Source organism: Syngnathus floridae, chromosome 10, assembly GCF_059516105.1.
Source record: "Syngnathus floridae isolate MCC-2025c chromosome 10, RoL_Sflo_1.0, whole genome shotgun sequence".
NCBI classification, from domain to species: domain Eukaryota; kingdom Metazoa; phylum Chordata; class Actinopteri; order Syngnathiformes; family Syngnathidae; genus Syngnathus; species Syngnathus floridae.
Genome location: NC_142422.1, coordinates 4,087,607 through 4,101,508, shown reverse-complemented (window position 1 = coordinate 4,101,508; position 13,902 = coordinate 4,087,607). Strand labels below are relative to the sequence as shown.

General features: G+C 40.9%; 3 protein-coding genes across 13 annotated transcripts in view; 1 reads left to right on the top strand and 2 right to left on the bottom strand.

Moving 5' to 3' along the window:
• The window catches only part of skap2 (src kinase associated phosphoprotein 2), a 39,409-nt gene that overhangs the window by 14,219 nt on the left and 11,288 nt on the right, over positions 1-13,902 (top strand). For 2 of the 8 annotated variants that reach the window (XR_015861124.1, XR_015861122.1), the window contains exons 12-14: positions 128-226; positions 8,348-8,499; positions 10,182-10,297. The gene's annotated coding sequence lies outside the window, so the exon portion shown is untranslated. Of the gene's footprint in view, positions 1-127; positions 2,295-2,885; positions 2,964-8,347; positions 8,500-10,181; positions 10,298-13,902 lie in introns of those variants that run through there. The other 6 variants (XR_015861127.1, XR_015861123.1, XM_088388362.1 and 3 more) reach the window with 4 other exon arrangements.
• snx10b (sorting nexin 10b) lies at positions 3,036-5,328 on the bottom strand. 3 transcript variants are annotated; one of them, XM_088388366.1, is made up of 6 exons: positions 5,169-5,328; positions 4,883-5,018; positions 4,709-4,809; positions 4,514-4,615; positions 4,049-4,258; positions 3,036-3,423 (listed from the first exon to the last, which is right to left on the bottom strand). In XM_088388366.1, the coding sequence occupies exons 2-6, from the start codon at positions 4,973-4,975 to the stop codon at positions 3,303-3,305; spliced, it is 627 nt and encodes a 208-aa protein (XP_088244492.1). In that variant the 5' UTR covers positions 4,976-5,018; positions 5,169-5,328; the 3' UTR covers positions 3,036-3,302. The 3 variants fall into 3 exon arrangements, with proteins under 3 accessions (XP_088244492.1, XP_088244493.1, XP_088244491.1); XM_088388367.1 differs by having other exon boundaries at positions 4,883-4,981; positions 5,169-5,322; XM_088388365.1 differs by having other exon boundaries at positions 4,883-4,995; positions 5,169-5,321.
• cbx3b (chromobox homolog 3b) lies at positions 5,631-9,062 on the bottom strand. Of its 2 annotated transcripts, none has more exons than XM_088388375.1 (5): positions 8,914-9,062; positions 8,325-8,469; positions 7,818-7,962; positions 7,371-7,504; positions 5,631-7,113 (listed from the first exon to the last, which is right to left on the bottom strand). In XM_088388375.1, the coding sequence occupies exons 2-5, from the start codon at positions 8,462-8,464 to the stop codon at positions 6,993-6,995; spliced, it is 540 nt and encodes a 179-aa protein (XP_088244501.1). In that variant the 5' UTR covers positions 8,465-8,469; positions 8,914-9,062; the 3' UTR covers positions 5,631-6,992. The 2 variants fall into 2 exon arrangements, with proteins under 2 accessions (XP_088244501.1, XP_088244502.1); XM_088388376.1 differs by having other exon boundaries at positions 8,325-8,465; positions 8,914-9,055.

The window sequence follows — 13,902 nt, the reverse complement described above, 5'->3', positions numbered from 1 at the left end:
TACATTAATTGCTAGCTTAAATGCATATGCGGAAAAACTAGGAAGTTGGGTCACTCGTATCTCGAGGCACCACTGTGTTTTGCTGAACTTTTAGTACTCAGTTTTAATTTCTTGAATTCTTTTGCAGTCACACACAAAGCCGCCAGCAGTAGCTGACTCGCAAGGACCGTTAACTCATCTCGGCTGCCCCGTCATGCCGATTTTTGCGGCCGGCTGCAAGTCAAAGGTCAGTTTTGGCATGAAAAGCGAGATAGCGTGAAAAAATATTGCGAAGCGAGTGGAGTATAATTAACAATTTAATTAATCCTAGACTTCCACACCATTTAGCTTGCTCCCACTTTGAATGAGATTGCGCGGCTGTATAACAAAAGCGACACATCAGTCTCGCCTGCCCGGCCCATTATCATTTGGACTGCAAGCGTCTCATCCCTGCGTCATTCCTTTGCTCTCATCTCCTATCTATTGGCACATATCGACTGTTTCCACATAGTCTCGGTCACGGAGATTTAATATCGCAAGTCATGCTTAACTTCTATGGCTACTAATGGATTGTGTATAATGTGGCACTTAAAATGCATGAGCAGCCACTGATTTATCTGTAATTTGCCTCCACTGGAGCGAATCTCCCTCAATACTTGGGGAGCACACCGGAGAATGTTACGTCGGAGTTTGAACACACTTCCCGCGCATAAAATGGATTTTTGGCCGGGCCGGTGACGGTGATAAGGGCGAGACGGGCGTGAAATCGCAAACTTGAGATTTGAGTCGCCGGCCTGAGAGACGATACGGGTCTCTCGGAGGCAGATGGACGTCCCCCCAAAGGTTCCATCCGCTGTTGTTGTCAAACCATGAGCATGTTAATTACAGTTTGCTCTCCTCACGTATTTGCTCTAGTGATAAAAATGTGATTTTTATATCCTGTTTGAATAGTTGTACTGTGGTCTTAGCCAGCTGCAGTAACATTACACCCCCACCCCCCATTTTTTTTTTTTTTTTTAATTCCCTTTGACCTCTTGGAGGTCACGCAACATGAAGCAAGGAGCTGTTAGCAGATCGATGTGTTGGGTTTAAAGGTGTCTGTGTTGTCATGGCAGCGGGCTAGGCCACCTCGGCTCAAGGTTAACAGCCGAGGGGCCGCAGTCATACGCCATTAAAGGAAGTGGTCGATGCCGCTGGACAGGTCAGACTGACACCGGCAACGTTTTAATCGCTCAGACTTTAAGTAAAGAAACAAGCTCTTAATGCCGCGCAGATTTATTGGCCATTTCCGGGACTGTGGAGTAATCTTTGTGTGATTTACTTAACCTAACCTAACATTATAGCTTTAATTGCTGGCAACAAAGTGCTATATGATGAAAAGGAATGGAGCCCCCTCTTGCATTAGCTGCCCCATCTTTTAAGAATCTATAGTCATGAGTTTCCTATCAGAAACCTTGCAATAACACATCCATCCATCCAGCCGTCTATTTTCTATTGCGCTTTTTCAGCTCAGGGTCACAGAGAGCCGCAGCCTATCCCGGCTGACTTCAGGCGATAGGCCGACTACACTTTGGACTGGTTGCCAGTCAATCACAAGGCAGCAATTTTCTGTGATTGCTTTCTTTTTTTTTTTTACACCCTCAGGTCATAGTTTCTTTAGTGTCTTCTTTCTAATGTTTTACGCAGGCTGGCAGAAAAATAAATCTGTGAAATTAGTAACATACTCTGGAGGAAAATAAAAAAATACAGTATGTAATACTTTCTAGTTCAGATTCAAAAATCATCTGTGGAGCACATTCCGAAAAAAAATTGATGTTTGATTTGTATTTGTTTTGACGTTTTACTGTGTCCTTGAGTGCCCACTAAGGCACTTATTGTTACAAATATTTTATTGTTATGTTTGGACAATATGAATGTTGAATAGGTCCAATAGGACTGTTGCAGGCGAGTGGCTTCAGTTAACACGCGATGATGGTGTGAATGTAAGACGGAATTGTTGACTTTGTCACCAGTCCAGGGTGCAACTCACATGTGACACTGGACAAAATAGACGGTATAGAAAATAGATGGTTTGATGGAATGTTGACGACAAAGCTTGTCCGATATCTCCCAAAAATACAGTAGTCATTATTAAACAAAATAAATCATGTGTTTGGACAAAAATGCTAAAGGCAATAAAATCATTAGGGGACACATGGCTTTTATTGTACAATTTTGGCAAACTGTGAAGTTGTTCATGCAAAATTATGATATAAAATAATTTTTCAAGTACTACCAGCTCCAGCAGAAATAAATACAACAGAATTATACTTATACCCATTTGTTTCCAGGAAACCTTTATTTTATTTTATTTGATGAATATCAATCCTATCTACATAATGAAATACAACATATTTGACATGAATAATCCTTATGATACCTACAGGATAATTCATTTAAAAGCATGGGGTCACATCAAAATACAAAAACAGGATTTTAAATATATGTTGTTATCCTTCCCCCTTCACATTGAAAACATTAACATAAGCGGACGTGCATGAGCAGACTTTTCGTCCACACATCCTTGGGCCAATTTCAATTTGAGGGCTCCTCACCCATCCACTGTGTTCTAAGGTGATGACCCCCACCCCTCTCCTACCCCCATCCTTTCAATTACTTACGTTTTTTGTGTCTGCACCTGCTCGGAATCTGTAATGAGAGCCGATCTGATCTAATTAGCTGTGCAGATACTGTATGTCACACCAACCTCATCCTGTTTAGTGTTACTTACCCCTGCATGAGCACACACTGCATACAGTAACTCTACATGTAGAAGCATATAATGCAAGTGGAGCGATTGGGGGGGGGGGGGAAGAGACTTATGCAAATGTCATCAAGACAGTGTAACTCATGTCACTACTCTGCAGGGAGCAGTGCCCACCCGCCTTCCCGCCAGTCCCTCCCACGGTTCCACCTGACAAGTCTTAACTCTGCTCGGGTCACACCTTATTAATAAAATCAGTCACCGTGAGACGCGTCTTTACATATCTGGAAGTCAGGCTACTGAATAACTGTGATATGTGATACATTTGTTTATGAAGTAAATATAGACAACATGCTGCACATTCACGAGATGTGCTTAAAAGAGATGGATGTTACAACACTGCCACCTTCTGGTACCTTTTTTTTGGCCAGCATACATGTAAACAGTCGAAATGGGAACTGAGTACCTTTTACTTAGATCAGCATCAGCGAAACGAGAGGAAATCGTAGGGGGAAAGTTCACAAAGTAACAGTTATCGTTGTTCTTTGACTAAGTATTTCCCTGAGCGTTGATGATGATGTCATGTAGAATCTGGAGACGAGCAGATGCTGTGCTCTTGATCGGATCCTACGTGATCAGATGCAGTCTGCTTTAACTCCAAATCTTCTTTAAACTGGCACTCTGAACTTCTGCACTCGGAGCTTGAAACACAAACAGAGGAGATGACTTTTCATTTTGTGTTGTTGACGATAGACATGGTGAGATGTATTGTTTTGGGTTGCTACAGTATTTTTGGGTTTAGCAGAATTAAAAAAATATATAAACAGAATATAAAAAATATTTAAAAATATACAGCTTTTAATGTAAAGGGTTGGGCCGAGTAAGACTCAATTTAATCACAGGTGTCAGACTCAAGGAGTAGCACCATGCATCTGTGTATAAAGTGTTGCAGTTCCGCGTCTGGCCAGCAGATGTCAGGGCTAGCGATATCATTTTGCCAATGAATAAACTTGCTAATTCCAACATCAGGGCAGCGTGGGGGAAAAGGAAAGTAGTGCGATAACAGCCCTAAAATAACTGTCATTATGCACTCCAAAAAAATCAACCATGTTTTTTTAGTTCAGGCCAAATATAAAAATATTGTGGCCAAGGAATTATGTTAGAGTGAGAGGAGTTTAAGTAGAACAGTTTCGCTATTGACAGTAGGGCTAGGCTATCTCTGAACACCGCAAAAAGAGTAAAAACCAATCCACAAATATAAAAAAAAAAAAAAATCTACCAAAATTGATATGAAACTTCAGGAGGGTACAAAATGTCATGTGATACCTGTCTGAATCAGAATCACCGGACACGTTTGAGTCCTTCTGCAAGTCCTCTTGGGATAGAAACCTCCTGATGCTGCAGCACTGCACCGCCTGGGCTACCGAGTATCGGGTCCTCCCTTCGGCGCAGGCCTCCATTTTGGCCACGCTGAGCTGCGACTGCAGGAAAAGGTGCAGGCAGCTGTCGGACAGCAGCTGAGGACTCAGGAGGATCCTAAATGATGGGATAATAACATTTTAGTGCTGGCCATTGACCGTTTAATAAGAGCATAATGAAAAAACGAAACGACCTAGTCATTTATTTAAATTGCAGTTTTGAGTGAGTTTCCAGTTTCAACCTGTTCTATTTGACTGAAAACAAACTTGAGATAACTCGGCCTCATTTTACTCGCAATATCCCAACTAATACATCTAATTGAAAAAAAGAGCATTCAAAAAAATATATATATATTTATATGATAATGCTTACTGTTCTAAGAATCTCTGAAGGCCCGCCATGCGTTCAGAGATCTGCTGGGCGTTATTCAGGCTGAAGAAGGGGTTCTTTGGGGGCAGCTGCGGTAGTTGTGCCCTGACAAGGACAATTGGAAAAAAAAAAAGACCCTTTAACTGAGTTCAGACAACATCGGAAGCCGTGTGACAGTGTTGAATCATTTCCGCTCACATCAGCATGGAGTTTGCTTGCAGCCTTTGTCGGAGCCACACGAATTCACTAAACCTTCTTCGCACGCACGACATCTTCTTGGTGAAGAACACACTGTCTGTCTAAAAGGCGTAAAGAAGTTATCGACAGGAACTATTTTGTGATTGATTAAAAAAAAAAAGCTGCTTTACTTACATGTAAGCAAATTTCATAGTCCATGTATGCATGCCAAAAGTCATTCTTTTGGATCCGTGGGTCTCGAACCCACACGCTTATCACCTGCTGCATGGAGGACTGAAACGGGAGTACTGGCCGTGAGGGAAAAGGGAAGCTGTTTTAAATAAATAGCAGATAGAGGAAATTGCATGACACGTTGGGAAAAACCATACAAGGGTTTGTGATTGCTCAGCTTCAAAAAGACAAGTGTAATGCCAAGTAAAACAAACAACTAAAATGAAAGAGATTTAATTATCAGGCCTACCTGAGTTCATCGGGAAGGTCAGTTCCTTCTCCGGCAGGTCGACATGTCGCAACGTGTTTGTTTCAGAAGAATGTGATTGTGTTGTGAATAGCTGTGAGCTGGCGGGTTTTATTCTCAGCTTTACTGTTTGGAAAAAAAAAAGGCCAAAGGTTTCAAAATACAGGATAGTCACAAGACTCCCATTGGCTCCTCCCATTTGGCCCTCTAGTGCCGCTGTAGCAAAACAAGCCTCCAACACAAGTATTTGCATTGTCTTGTCGCTGACATTGAGCCAAATCCTGATCCCTCTCAAATCATCACTTTTCAGGAACCCCCCCAAAAGTCCCAATACAAATCCTGAAAAAACCTTGCCCCCAGTATCACATGGTGCTAAAATGATATTAGTGTGCAAATTTGCTACTGAAAAACTCAAGATTTTTGCGGTTGCAAGCGCGTTAGGAAAAGAATACACATGGCCCAGAGTAAAGGTCACACAAGGAATCTTTTATTCGTTGCCACGTCACACATCTACAATCTCTACACACACGTGCCGCTCAGTAGTTGAGTCGGTGTGTTTTGTTAGGTGTAAGGTTAGGTCGAGCGTGCTAGAACAGGATATGTCCCTCGCACGTGAGGAGGAAATGACCGATGACATCTAAAGTGCTACTTTTTGGGAGATTGTATGCAAAAAAAAACTGTGCACAACTCTTTAAGGGCAGTAAGGCGACTTTTTTTTTGTTGCTTTTTTTGCTCTGTGGTGAACAGCACCGGTTTAAGTGAACAAAATCTCTTCAGATAAAAAAGGGAATAAAATATTTGGTACAAAGCAGCTAATTTGAGATAAGCTGGGCAACAATTTTGAATAAAACATCAGCCACAAAATACACTTAGCAGGATACAACCAGAAAAGAAAAAAATAAGTAACAAAGTACATTTAGTAAGTACTTTGCACTTAACCCTTGCCCCCAGTGGTTTTAATCAGTAAAGCCTCTAAAAGCTTTAGGAACTTTGAAAAACAGCCTCACAGTAATGGAACAAGCTTTCACATAAATACAACACACTTCCATTAAAATAAATAAAAACATGACCCAAAAAGTGTGGCAACAGGGACACAAATGTGAAAATAATTTGCTGTTGTTCCATTCAATATTTTGGAAGCAAAAAAAAAAAAAAAAGCGCTCACGCATGACAGATGAAATTTTAATACCAATACTTGGTACTTAACTACATTCTATTCATTGACAAAGATTCAAATATAATTCAATTCCTTTGCTTATCTATGGTCAAAATGATTTATTCCATTTCAATGCCAGTGTTTTATTAAGTTGGGAAACGCAACTCACAGACAAGCTTCTTTCCCATTTTTCCTTTTGAGCATCTGCTAGTCAAATAGCACAGTGGTATCTTGAGTATATTACAGTGGCATAAACTTTTTTTTAATCCAGTACAGCACATTTGTCATTGTTCCTAAACTAGTTTTGCTTTAAATATTCAAACAAGATGATTTGCGCTTCATATCACAGGTGTTAAGTTTACATTGCAGCTACCATTTCAGTAATAAGACAATTTCTTCTTGCTCCACTGACTTTAAGTTTAATTGCGGGACGTAAAAAATGACCAGAAGCATTAATCGACTACCTTCAAAAATAATACCAACAGTCCACAGTGATAGGGTGTGCTACATGATAACACGAAAAGAGGCTAAAGGCTAATTAGCTGCAAAAACGGCAGCGCTTAGCGTCCGTTATGTGCTTGAGGTCAGCTGAGCGACGCCGCTCAAGAGAGGTAAAAGGAAACTTCACAACATCACAGCGTAGGTTCACCTCGATCCCCCGACGGCGCACGTCACTGTTCGTCGTCTCCGCAGTGCCACGTCAGCTTCTGCTCGTAGAAGTCGATGACCGCCTGAGGGCACCTGGCGCTCGCCTCGTGGGCTGGCAGCAGGGCCACGTCGCCAGAGTTCTTCCTGTGGCCACGAGTAAAAAAAAAAAATTCCAAATTTTATATCAAATGAATTACTGCAAATCCCAGAACAGCTAATTTTATTATGGATAATTTAATAGTTGTGTACTTTTTTTTTCATATTAGCAAAGGGGCAAATCAAGGCCCAACTTAATGTATCACTTCCCTGAATTCAGTTTCACACTTGCACGCTTTCAACCAACACAGAATCTCCAATTACTCATTGTGAAAACGGCAATTAAAAAAAGGAAGTGAATTTACCATTTGACTAAAAACACAAGCTCTCCTCGTCTGTCCGTGGAGCCAATGATGCATTCAAGCTCGGGGTAAGCGCTCAGATCTGCGAGCGTGTCTGGATCATCACCGCAGGGCTGAGTGTGCATCTGTGGTGGGGACTACATAAGGTGAAATGAGTTGAATGCGGTTTTAAGTTCTCACAAAAGGAATTCATTCTAAAAACAAGAACAAAGCGGCTAACTTTCTTTTTGACAAAGACGATATAGTGTGTATGCCTCTAACTCAAGTCTGCTGACTACTTTCCAATAACAAAAAAGTTGTTAAATGAAAAAAACATTCTTAGAAATAATCATACAAACACAATTCCAGGAAAATTCCAACAAACTGTCACTGGTCTACCTTAATCACATTTAGGTGTTTTCTTTTTTGTAAGGAGGTGGAAACATGACCACTTCCAGACAACACACTCACAATTTCTGTCTCATCCATCATTTCTTCTTTCGGAACAAACTCCTGCTCTTCTTCCTCATTCTGGTGCGAGAAACTATTCCTCAGATACTCCTCAATCAGCTCAGGACAGTCTAGGTTGTCTTCAGGCTCCCACGTGTTTTCTGCACTGGAACCAGAATGAACAATAAGAGGGATGAGTGACCTTACCATAGTAATTCTAATTAAATCACGTGGATTAGAAATGAATGCATTTTCTGTACCACTTATTGTTGGAACGGAAAGCCAGGCCGTGCTTTTTTTTTTTTTATAGAGGATGAGGAAGTGACATGGTACAAGGGAAGCACGTGTAGCTATATTTGCGACACTGCAACAACGTTAATTAATATTTAAACAAAAGCACATCAATGGATTTGACAGTGATGGGATTTTTGCGACTACACAGACAAATTGTTAGATTTTGTGAAAAAGTCATCAAAAGTGAGTTGTGCGAATACTATAATTTGTTCACCGAGGAAAAACGATACTTACTCCGTGAAGCCTTTCCACTTTAGGAAGTACTCCACTCTTCCATTGACGACCCTACGATGAGTAATCTTCTCAACCACAAATTGCTGCACCTCAGAAGAATCCTCCGTCTTCCTCTGCTTGGCCGTCTGCTTCTTCCTCATCCTTCCTGCAACAAGACATACAATGATTACAAAACGTGAGTTCAAACTTCATTTTTTGCTTTGCAACCTCATGTGTTTGTGATATGGAACTTTTTATTCGTCATTACTGTTTACCTGCTATTCAAATTTGAATCAGAGAAAAATGAGTCGCACATAGTCAACTACTCTTAAAAACGAGCACAGTGCACACATTTTTGTCATAATTCCAAAAGTAAATTTGGCCGAAATTGTTATTGCGTGCGCGCGCATGGTGTATCATTCACACAAGAACCCATGACGTATGTTTACATAGCTCCACCTGCTGGATTCTACCCGGAAGACAACACGCTACCAAACAAACACGTTACTTATCCACACATTTTAGTTTACAGGACAGGACGCCGGGTTAGCCTAGAAGTGTGCGTGGGACCGGTTCGGCTCATTCACGCCGCGTGGGGGAAAACACGTACGTTATTGTGAACGCGACAGCCCCGCTGCGGTCCTTCTTTTCGCTTCAGGGGAGGGGCTGGTGTCCGGAGAGAAGTAACCCGCACTCCTCGTCCTCGGTGCTGACAAACGATCCGCTTCCACCGTGTTTACATGCGAGAAAATAACTTTTCGATGGACGAGTTGAGATTAAAGATGGCCGTTGGATGCTCGGAGGAAGGAAGTGGTTGCCAAGGGAAAAGGTCATGCCAGGAAAACCGGGAGGAGACGACGGGAGCGCGCACGTCGTCGACCAATCACATGTCAGTCCGTCTCGTCCGCGTCCTCGTGGGTCGCTGGTACGGAAGCAGCTCCGCCGCCCATGGGTGTCACCTGGGTATGACACGCTGAGTGACATCCTCTGGTGTTTTTCGATATTTTTAAAAATATTTTATATATTACAGCATTGATATATTTTTAGTTAAATAATAATATATTGTTAACGCTCGCTTTTTACGGAGGTATGTTCACTCACCGACCCCCTAAACATCACTGAGTTGACCGGTGAGAGAGCGCCCCCAGGCGTTTGATTGACAGCCTGTTACTGTCCAATAGGGAAGGACAAAGCTTTTGATTGGCTATACAGAAGCACGTTTTTCCCTGCATGTTTTGAATGTGTTTGCAAGCAATTTCAGAAACTGCCGATAGAGGGCAATGTCTCACTGTATAAGTATTTTCCTCGTGGAATCGCAGACAGTTGTCAACTACAGACAGGTGCATAGTTTTTCTTCACTAGTAGCATGCATATTACTATGCCATACCAACTAATGTATATATTTGATTTAGTTTTAAAACAAAATTATATTCAATGCATAATGTGGTAGATATTAGATATGGCTGTCAGTGTTATGTGGTTGATTACTACTCGCGTGCAAACTGCTTCCAAATGATGACAGTGTCAATGAAAACAAAATATTCACATTATCTCTGATTTGTTCCAATACCTCAGTGAAAATTCCAATTTATAGCATTTCCACAGCCCTTCAAATATGAGCTATCGCCACCCCTTTATGTTTGTAAAATAAACAATGCAAAATGTTTTATGGAGGTCTTATATTGTATCTCATTTGAGTTGGTGAACCAAGCGAAATGTCATAAGAATGTTGTGATCGGTCACCTTTATGAAAAATGTTAAGTAAGAAGCCACCAGAGAAGCCACTTGGGATGTGATTAAAAGTGTTTTCATGACAGAAGCCTGCATGGGAGATTAATGTATGAGTATTCTCTCTCGCTCTCTCTTTATGGATCCTAGTCTCCGAGGACCGAGCCTCCATGTGAATCCATTAGTATCTGCTGCACTACGGGTCCAGTTCAGTTCTCAGTGAGGCGTCGATGTCATTATCCGAAATCATTCTCTCCTGAAAAGTGGTACAGTACAATTTCTTCTATGATCAATTACTCACACCATGCCATTGTTGTTCCCAACCTCGAAAAAAAGTGATGACACAAGCAATTGAGTGCAGGGAAAGTGGTCCAAAGATGTATTTACAATAAGTTGCCAGCGGTTATCACCATCTCATTTTTTATTTAATGAGGCTACCTGCATATGATTTCTTTTGCCACAGCAGCGACAATGCGGGTACATGCGGATTGCTGCACAGAGAGTTTTTTTTTCTTTTTTTCTTCCCGCGGTGTTGGTTATCTACGACATGACCCTTTCGATTGGCTTTTCTGAGGTTTGAGCTCCAGTTGCCCTAGTAACACACCAACGACAGGCCTGCGCTGTCACCTCAGGTTTAGGAATGGCATCAAGGAAAACTGCCGATTTGAATTTATATCTCTGCTACTGTGTGACTTGCCTTTGCATTCTCTTGGCCAAACTACAGTTTGATAACTTTGAGAATATGAACTTTTTTTTCCCCACGCATAGTTTGCAGTAACGTGCAACAGTTCAACGTAACATTTTGCTTGCCTTAGTTCCACGATCAAGTCAAATACGCAAATGGTCATAATGTCGCGGCCAATCCGCGTATATTCCATTTCATTTGCGGCTGTCCTCATTCAATAATGACATGCATCGAGGCACTTTTTGTCAAAAGCCAAATGGAATGAAGCCAGCACTGCCCAGAGCAATAAAAATGAAATAAGGTTGTTAATGAAATGACACGCTCCAGTTTACACAGTGAAAAGAATTATCACGTTCCTTCCTAAATCAGCCTCCCTACACACACACCCAAGCCAGGCACATTGCCTGAGCCCTTTATGAATCTAACCCTGAGAGAAAAGATTGATCCCGATCCACTATGACTGACCAGAGGTCCAAGTCTTTTTATTTTTTTAATTTCCCCTGTTCTGCTCGTTCAAGTTAACTGCTCCTCGGCACACAGAGCCACACTAAAGCTTTCCCGCACATTTCTACATTTACCTTCTTTGTTCGTCAAAGCTTTGCACCTCAGCGAGGCCCTGAACGCCACTTGAAGGACACGTTTTTAGCGTAGGCAGAACACCATAACCAGCTTTTCATTTCCATCAAAAGAGCAAAAAAAAAAAAATTCTGCAAAACCTTGCAAGGGATTGACCTTGAAAGTCAACACAGGCGCAGGAGTGACGCTTGAATAGCTGAAAGTGAAATGTTTTCTTTTCTATGGAGCATTTTTTTTGTGCGTGTCGTACTTGAATTCTGACTGTTGTGTGGCTTCAATTGATTCTTTTCATATTTGAGATTACAGGAATTTAGTAGAGACCTTTTCAACAGTTTTAAATGCAGTAAGATCCAAAAGAAAAACACCAAAGACGTGAACTGATTTACTCAAATGGTTAATCACAGCATATATCAATCCCCATATAATGCAAACATGGTATTCAAATAGAATTTTAATTAAGAAAATCTGAATTGTGGCTTTTTCTCCATTCACCTTACATAAAAACCAGACTTGCTTTGTGCCCGAGTGAACACAAAGGTGATTTACATCATCGCCACGTGCAATTAAAATCCATTCCTGGACTGGAGTGTGTTACTTTAGTGAGGGAAGGAAACTTTTAGTGGTTCCTCCGGTTAATGTTGCCGTACAGGAAACAGGCTCTTACTAGTCAGGATATGAAGTGGCGAGCATGGGTCAGTTTACATTTGCCTCGTTAAGGCAGAGACAGCGGGGCTCCGGCTTCTTCGGCACTAGTAAACAAGAGGCGAGGAAATGTAAGTGCTTGTTATGGATGAGCGGTTGATGCAGATGATTCAACACTCCCCAACGCAGGGCCCATTTTGCTTTGAAGATAGATAGAGCTGTTGAAAAGTTAAATCCTGTAGATGGATTTAAAAAAATACTGCTAACTCAATTCATCAAGTATATAGTTTGAATTGATGTAATTTTCATTTATTTATTTATCTATTTATTTATCTATCTATTTATTTATTTATCTATTTATTTATTATTATTATTTATTTATTTTTATGCATTTTCGAATGAATAGCCAGTATTGAATCCCTTCAACTGCCACCCTGACTGAATTCTTTCTTGTTTTTTTGATTGAAAAACCTTGTCAGAAAAATTCAGCTGTTGATGGCTAGCTGGAATGGAATGATAGGAACGATAGAGTCCACATGCAAACAAACTTTTGGACTGCCTTTTAGCACTGTCGCAGCATTATAGTGCTGAGCAATGATTCATGTTGTGTTGCAGAACATGTACATTTAAACATTCTGAAAGGTGGCACTTACAGTGTCGCTCGGAAATGTACTTTGGCCGAGACGTATAACATTAGTCTTCCGACCTTGTTGAATAAGAGCCTGGGTGCACGTTCTCATAAATATGACGCAAAGAACATCATTTGTTGAGGGCTATATTCATCACTGCGGGTGTATCAACAAGCCATCTTGTTTACTTATAAGTGTGTGGTGGCTTCCATCTGTTTGAGAAAAGGTCAGACTTCTTTGCTGTGCTTGAAATGCACATTTGTTCTTCCAATATATTCAGTTCAATAGATGTATTTTTTGGGGGGTGTTCCAATACTTTTGGCGGACACATTAAAATTCCAATATAATAAAAATAATTAAAAAAGGCAGTAGACATACATGGTACTTGCGTAGCATAATAATATACAGGAACATTATAGTATGCCAGTTTTGTATTGCGTCAAAGCACTTATTTTACATGGCAAAAATCTTAAAGCATGTAGGAGCAAACAAAATCGCAAAAAAAAATGGTAAATTCAACAAAATAATTATGATCTTGTCTCGTATTACTCACAAAAATGTAGTTATTGTGGAACTCGGAAGACCAATTGATTATTCTGCTTGTCACAAATACATAGATGGACAAAAATATATTTTTAGTGAATCATTTTTGGGTGAATGGCACATAGATTTCCCGTGTTGGTGTGTTGCCGCAAGGCACGCACGCACACAGACTGACCTTCTCTATGACCTTAGCTTTACCGTTTGTTGTCTGTTCCTTCTGAAGTCTGCCAACCTGCCAAGTTACATATAACACAAGCGCCCTGACAGTTTTGACACAACCTTTCTCTTCATATACTGTAATTTCCCTTTGTAGTCAAATTCTCGTTTAAAACGTATGTGATGTGTTCGTTTTGACGTGTTGTAAAAAATACCTCGCTGGCTAGCTAGCTAGCTATATAGCTCTAACCGAGCTAGCTAGATAGCTATAAGACAACCCGCTAGCTAGATAGCTACATAGCTATAGTAGATAAATGGGTGTCAACCATACAAATATCTATCTTTTAAATAATATTTGCATATAATGACATGACAAATATCAACAAGCTGCTGCAACAGTTAAGTTCTCACTGTCAGCAGCGCTTCGCAAACTGCAGCGCCGCGGGACTCTGGAGTGAGTATGCATGAATCAATTATTCATCTTCATGTCAAAACACTGAAGAGACTTTGATTGTGATAGATGTGCAGGCATGGTAGCAAAAGCGCAAAACACGCAGCCATCTCGACCGGCTCTTTGCTTCATGGCAACAGTGGAAGGTTTTGGAAAACAGCCCGCGGCATTGCAAGAGTCAGTACAAGA

Excerpts from the sequence above, each read along its gene's own strand:
- snx10b (XM_088388365.1), bottom strand. Across the intron at positions 4,616-4,708 it reads CAAGCAAACTCCATGCTGAT|GGCACAACTACCGCAGCTGC; the intron begins GTGAGCGGAAAT and ends TGTCCTTGTCAG. Across the intron at positions 4,259-4,513 it reads CTTCAGAGATTCTTAGAACA|GATCCTCCTGAGTCCTCAGC; the intron begins GTAAGCATTATC and ends CCCATCATTTAG.
- cbx3b (XM_088388375.1), bottom strand. The coding sequence starts at position 8,464 with ATGAGGAAGAAGCAGACGGCCAAGCAGAGGAAGACGGAGGATTCTTCT. Across the intron at positions 7,963-8,324 it reads AAGTGGAAAGGCTTCACGGA|TGCAGAAAACACGTGGGAGC; the intron begins GTAAGTATCGTT and ends TTCTGGTTCCAG. Across the intron at positions 7,505-7,817 it reads TGATGGATGAGACAGAAATT|TCCCCACCACAGATGCACAC; the intron begins GTGAGTGTGTTG and ends CACCTTATGTAG.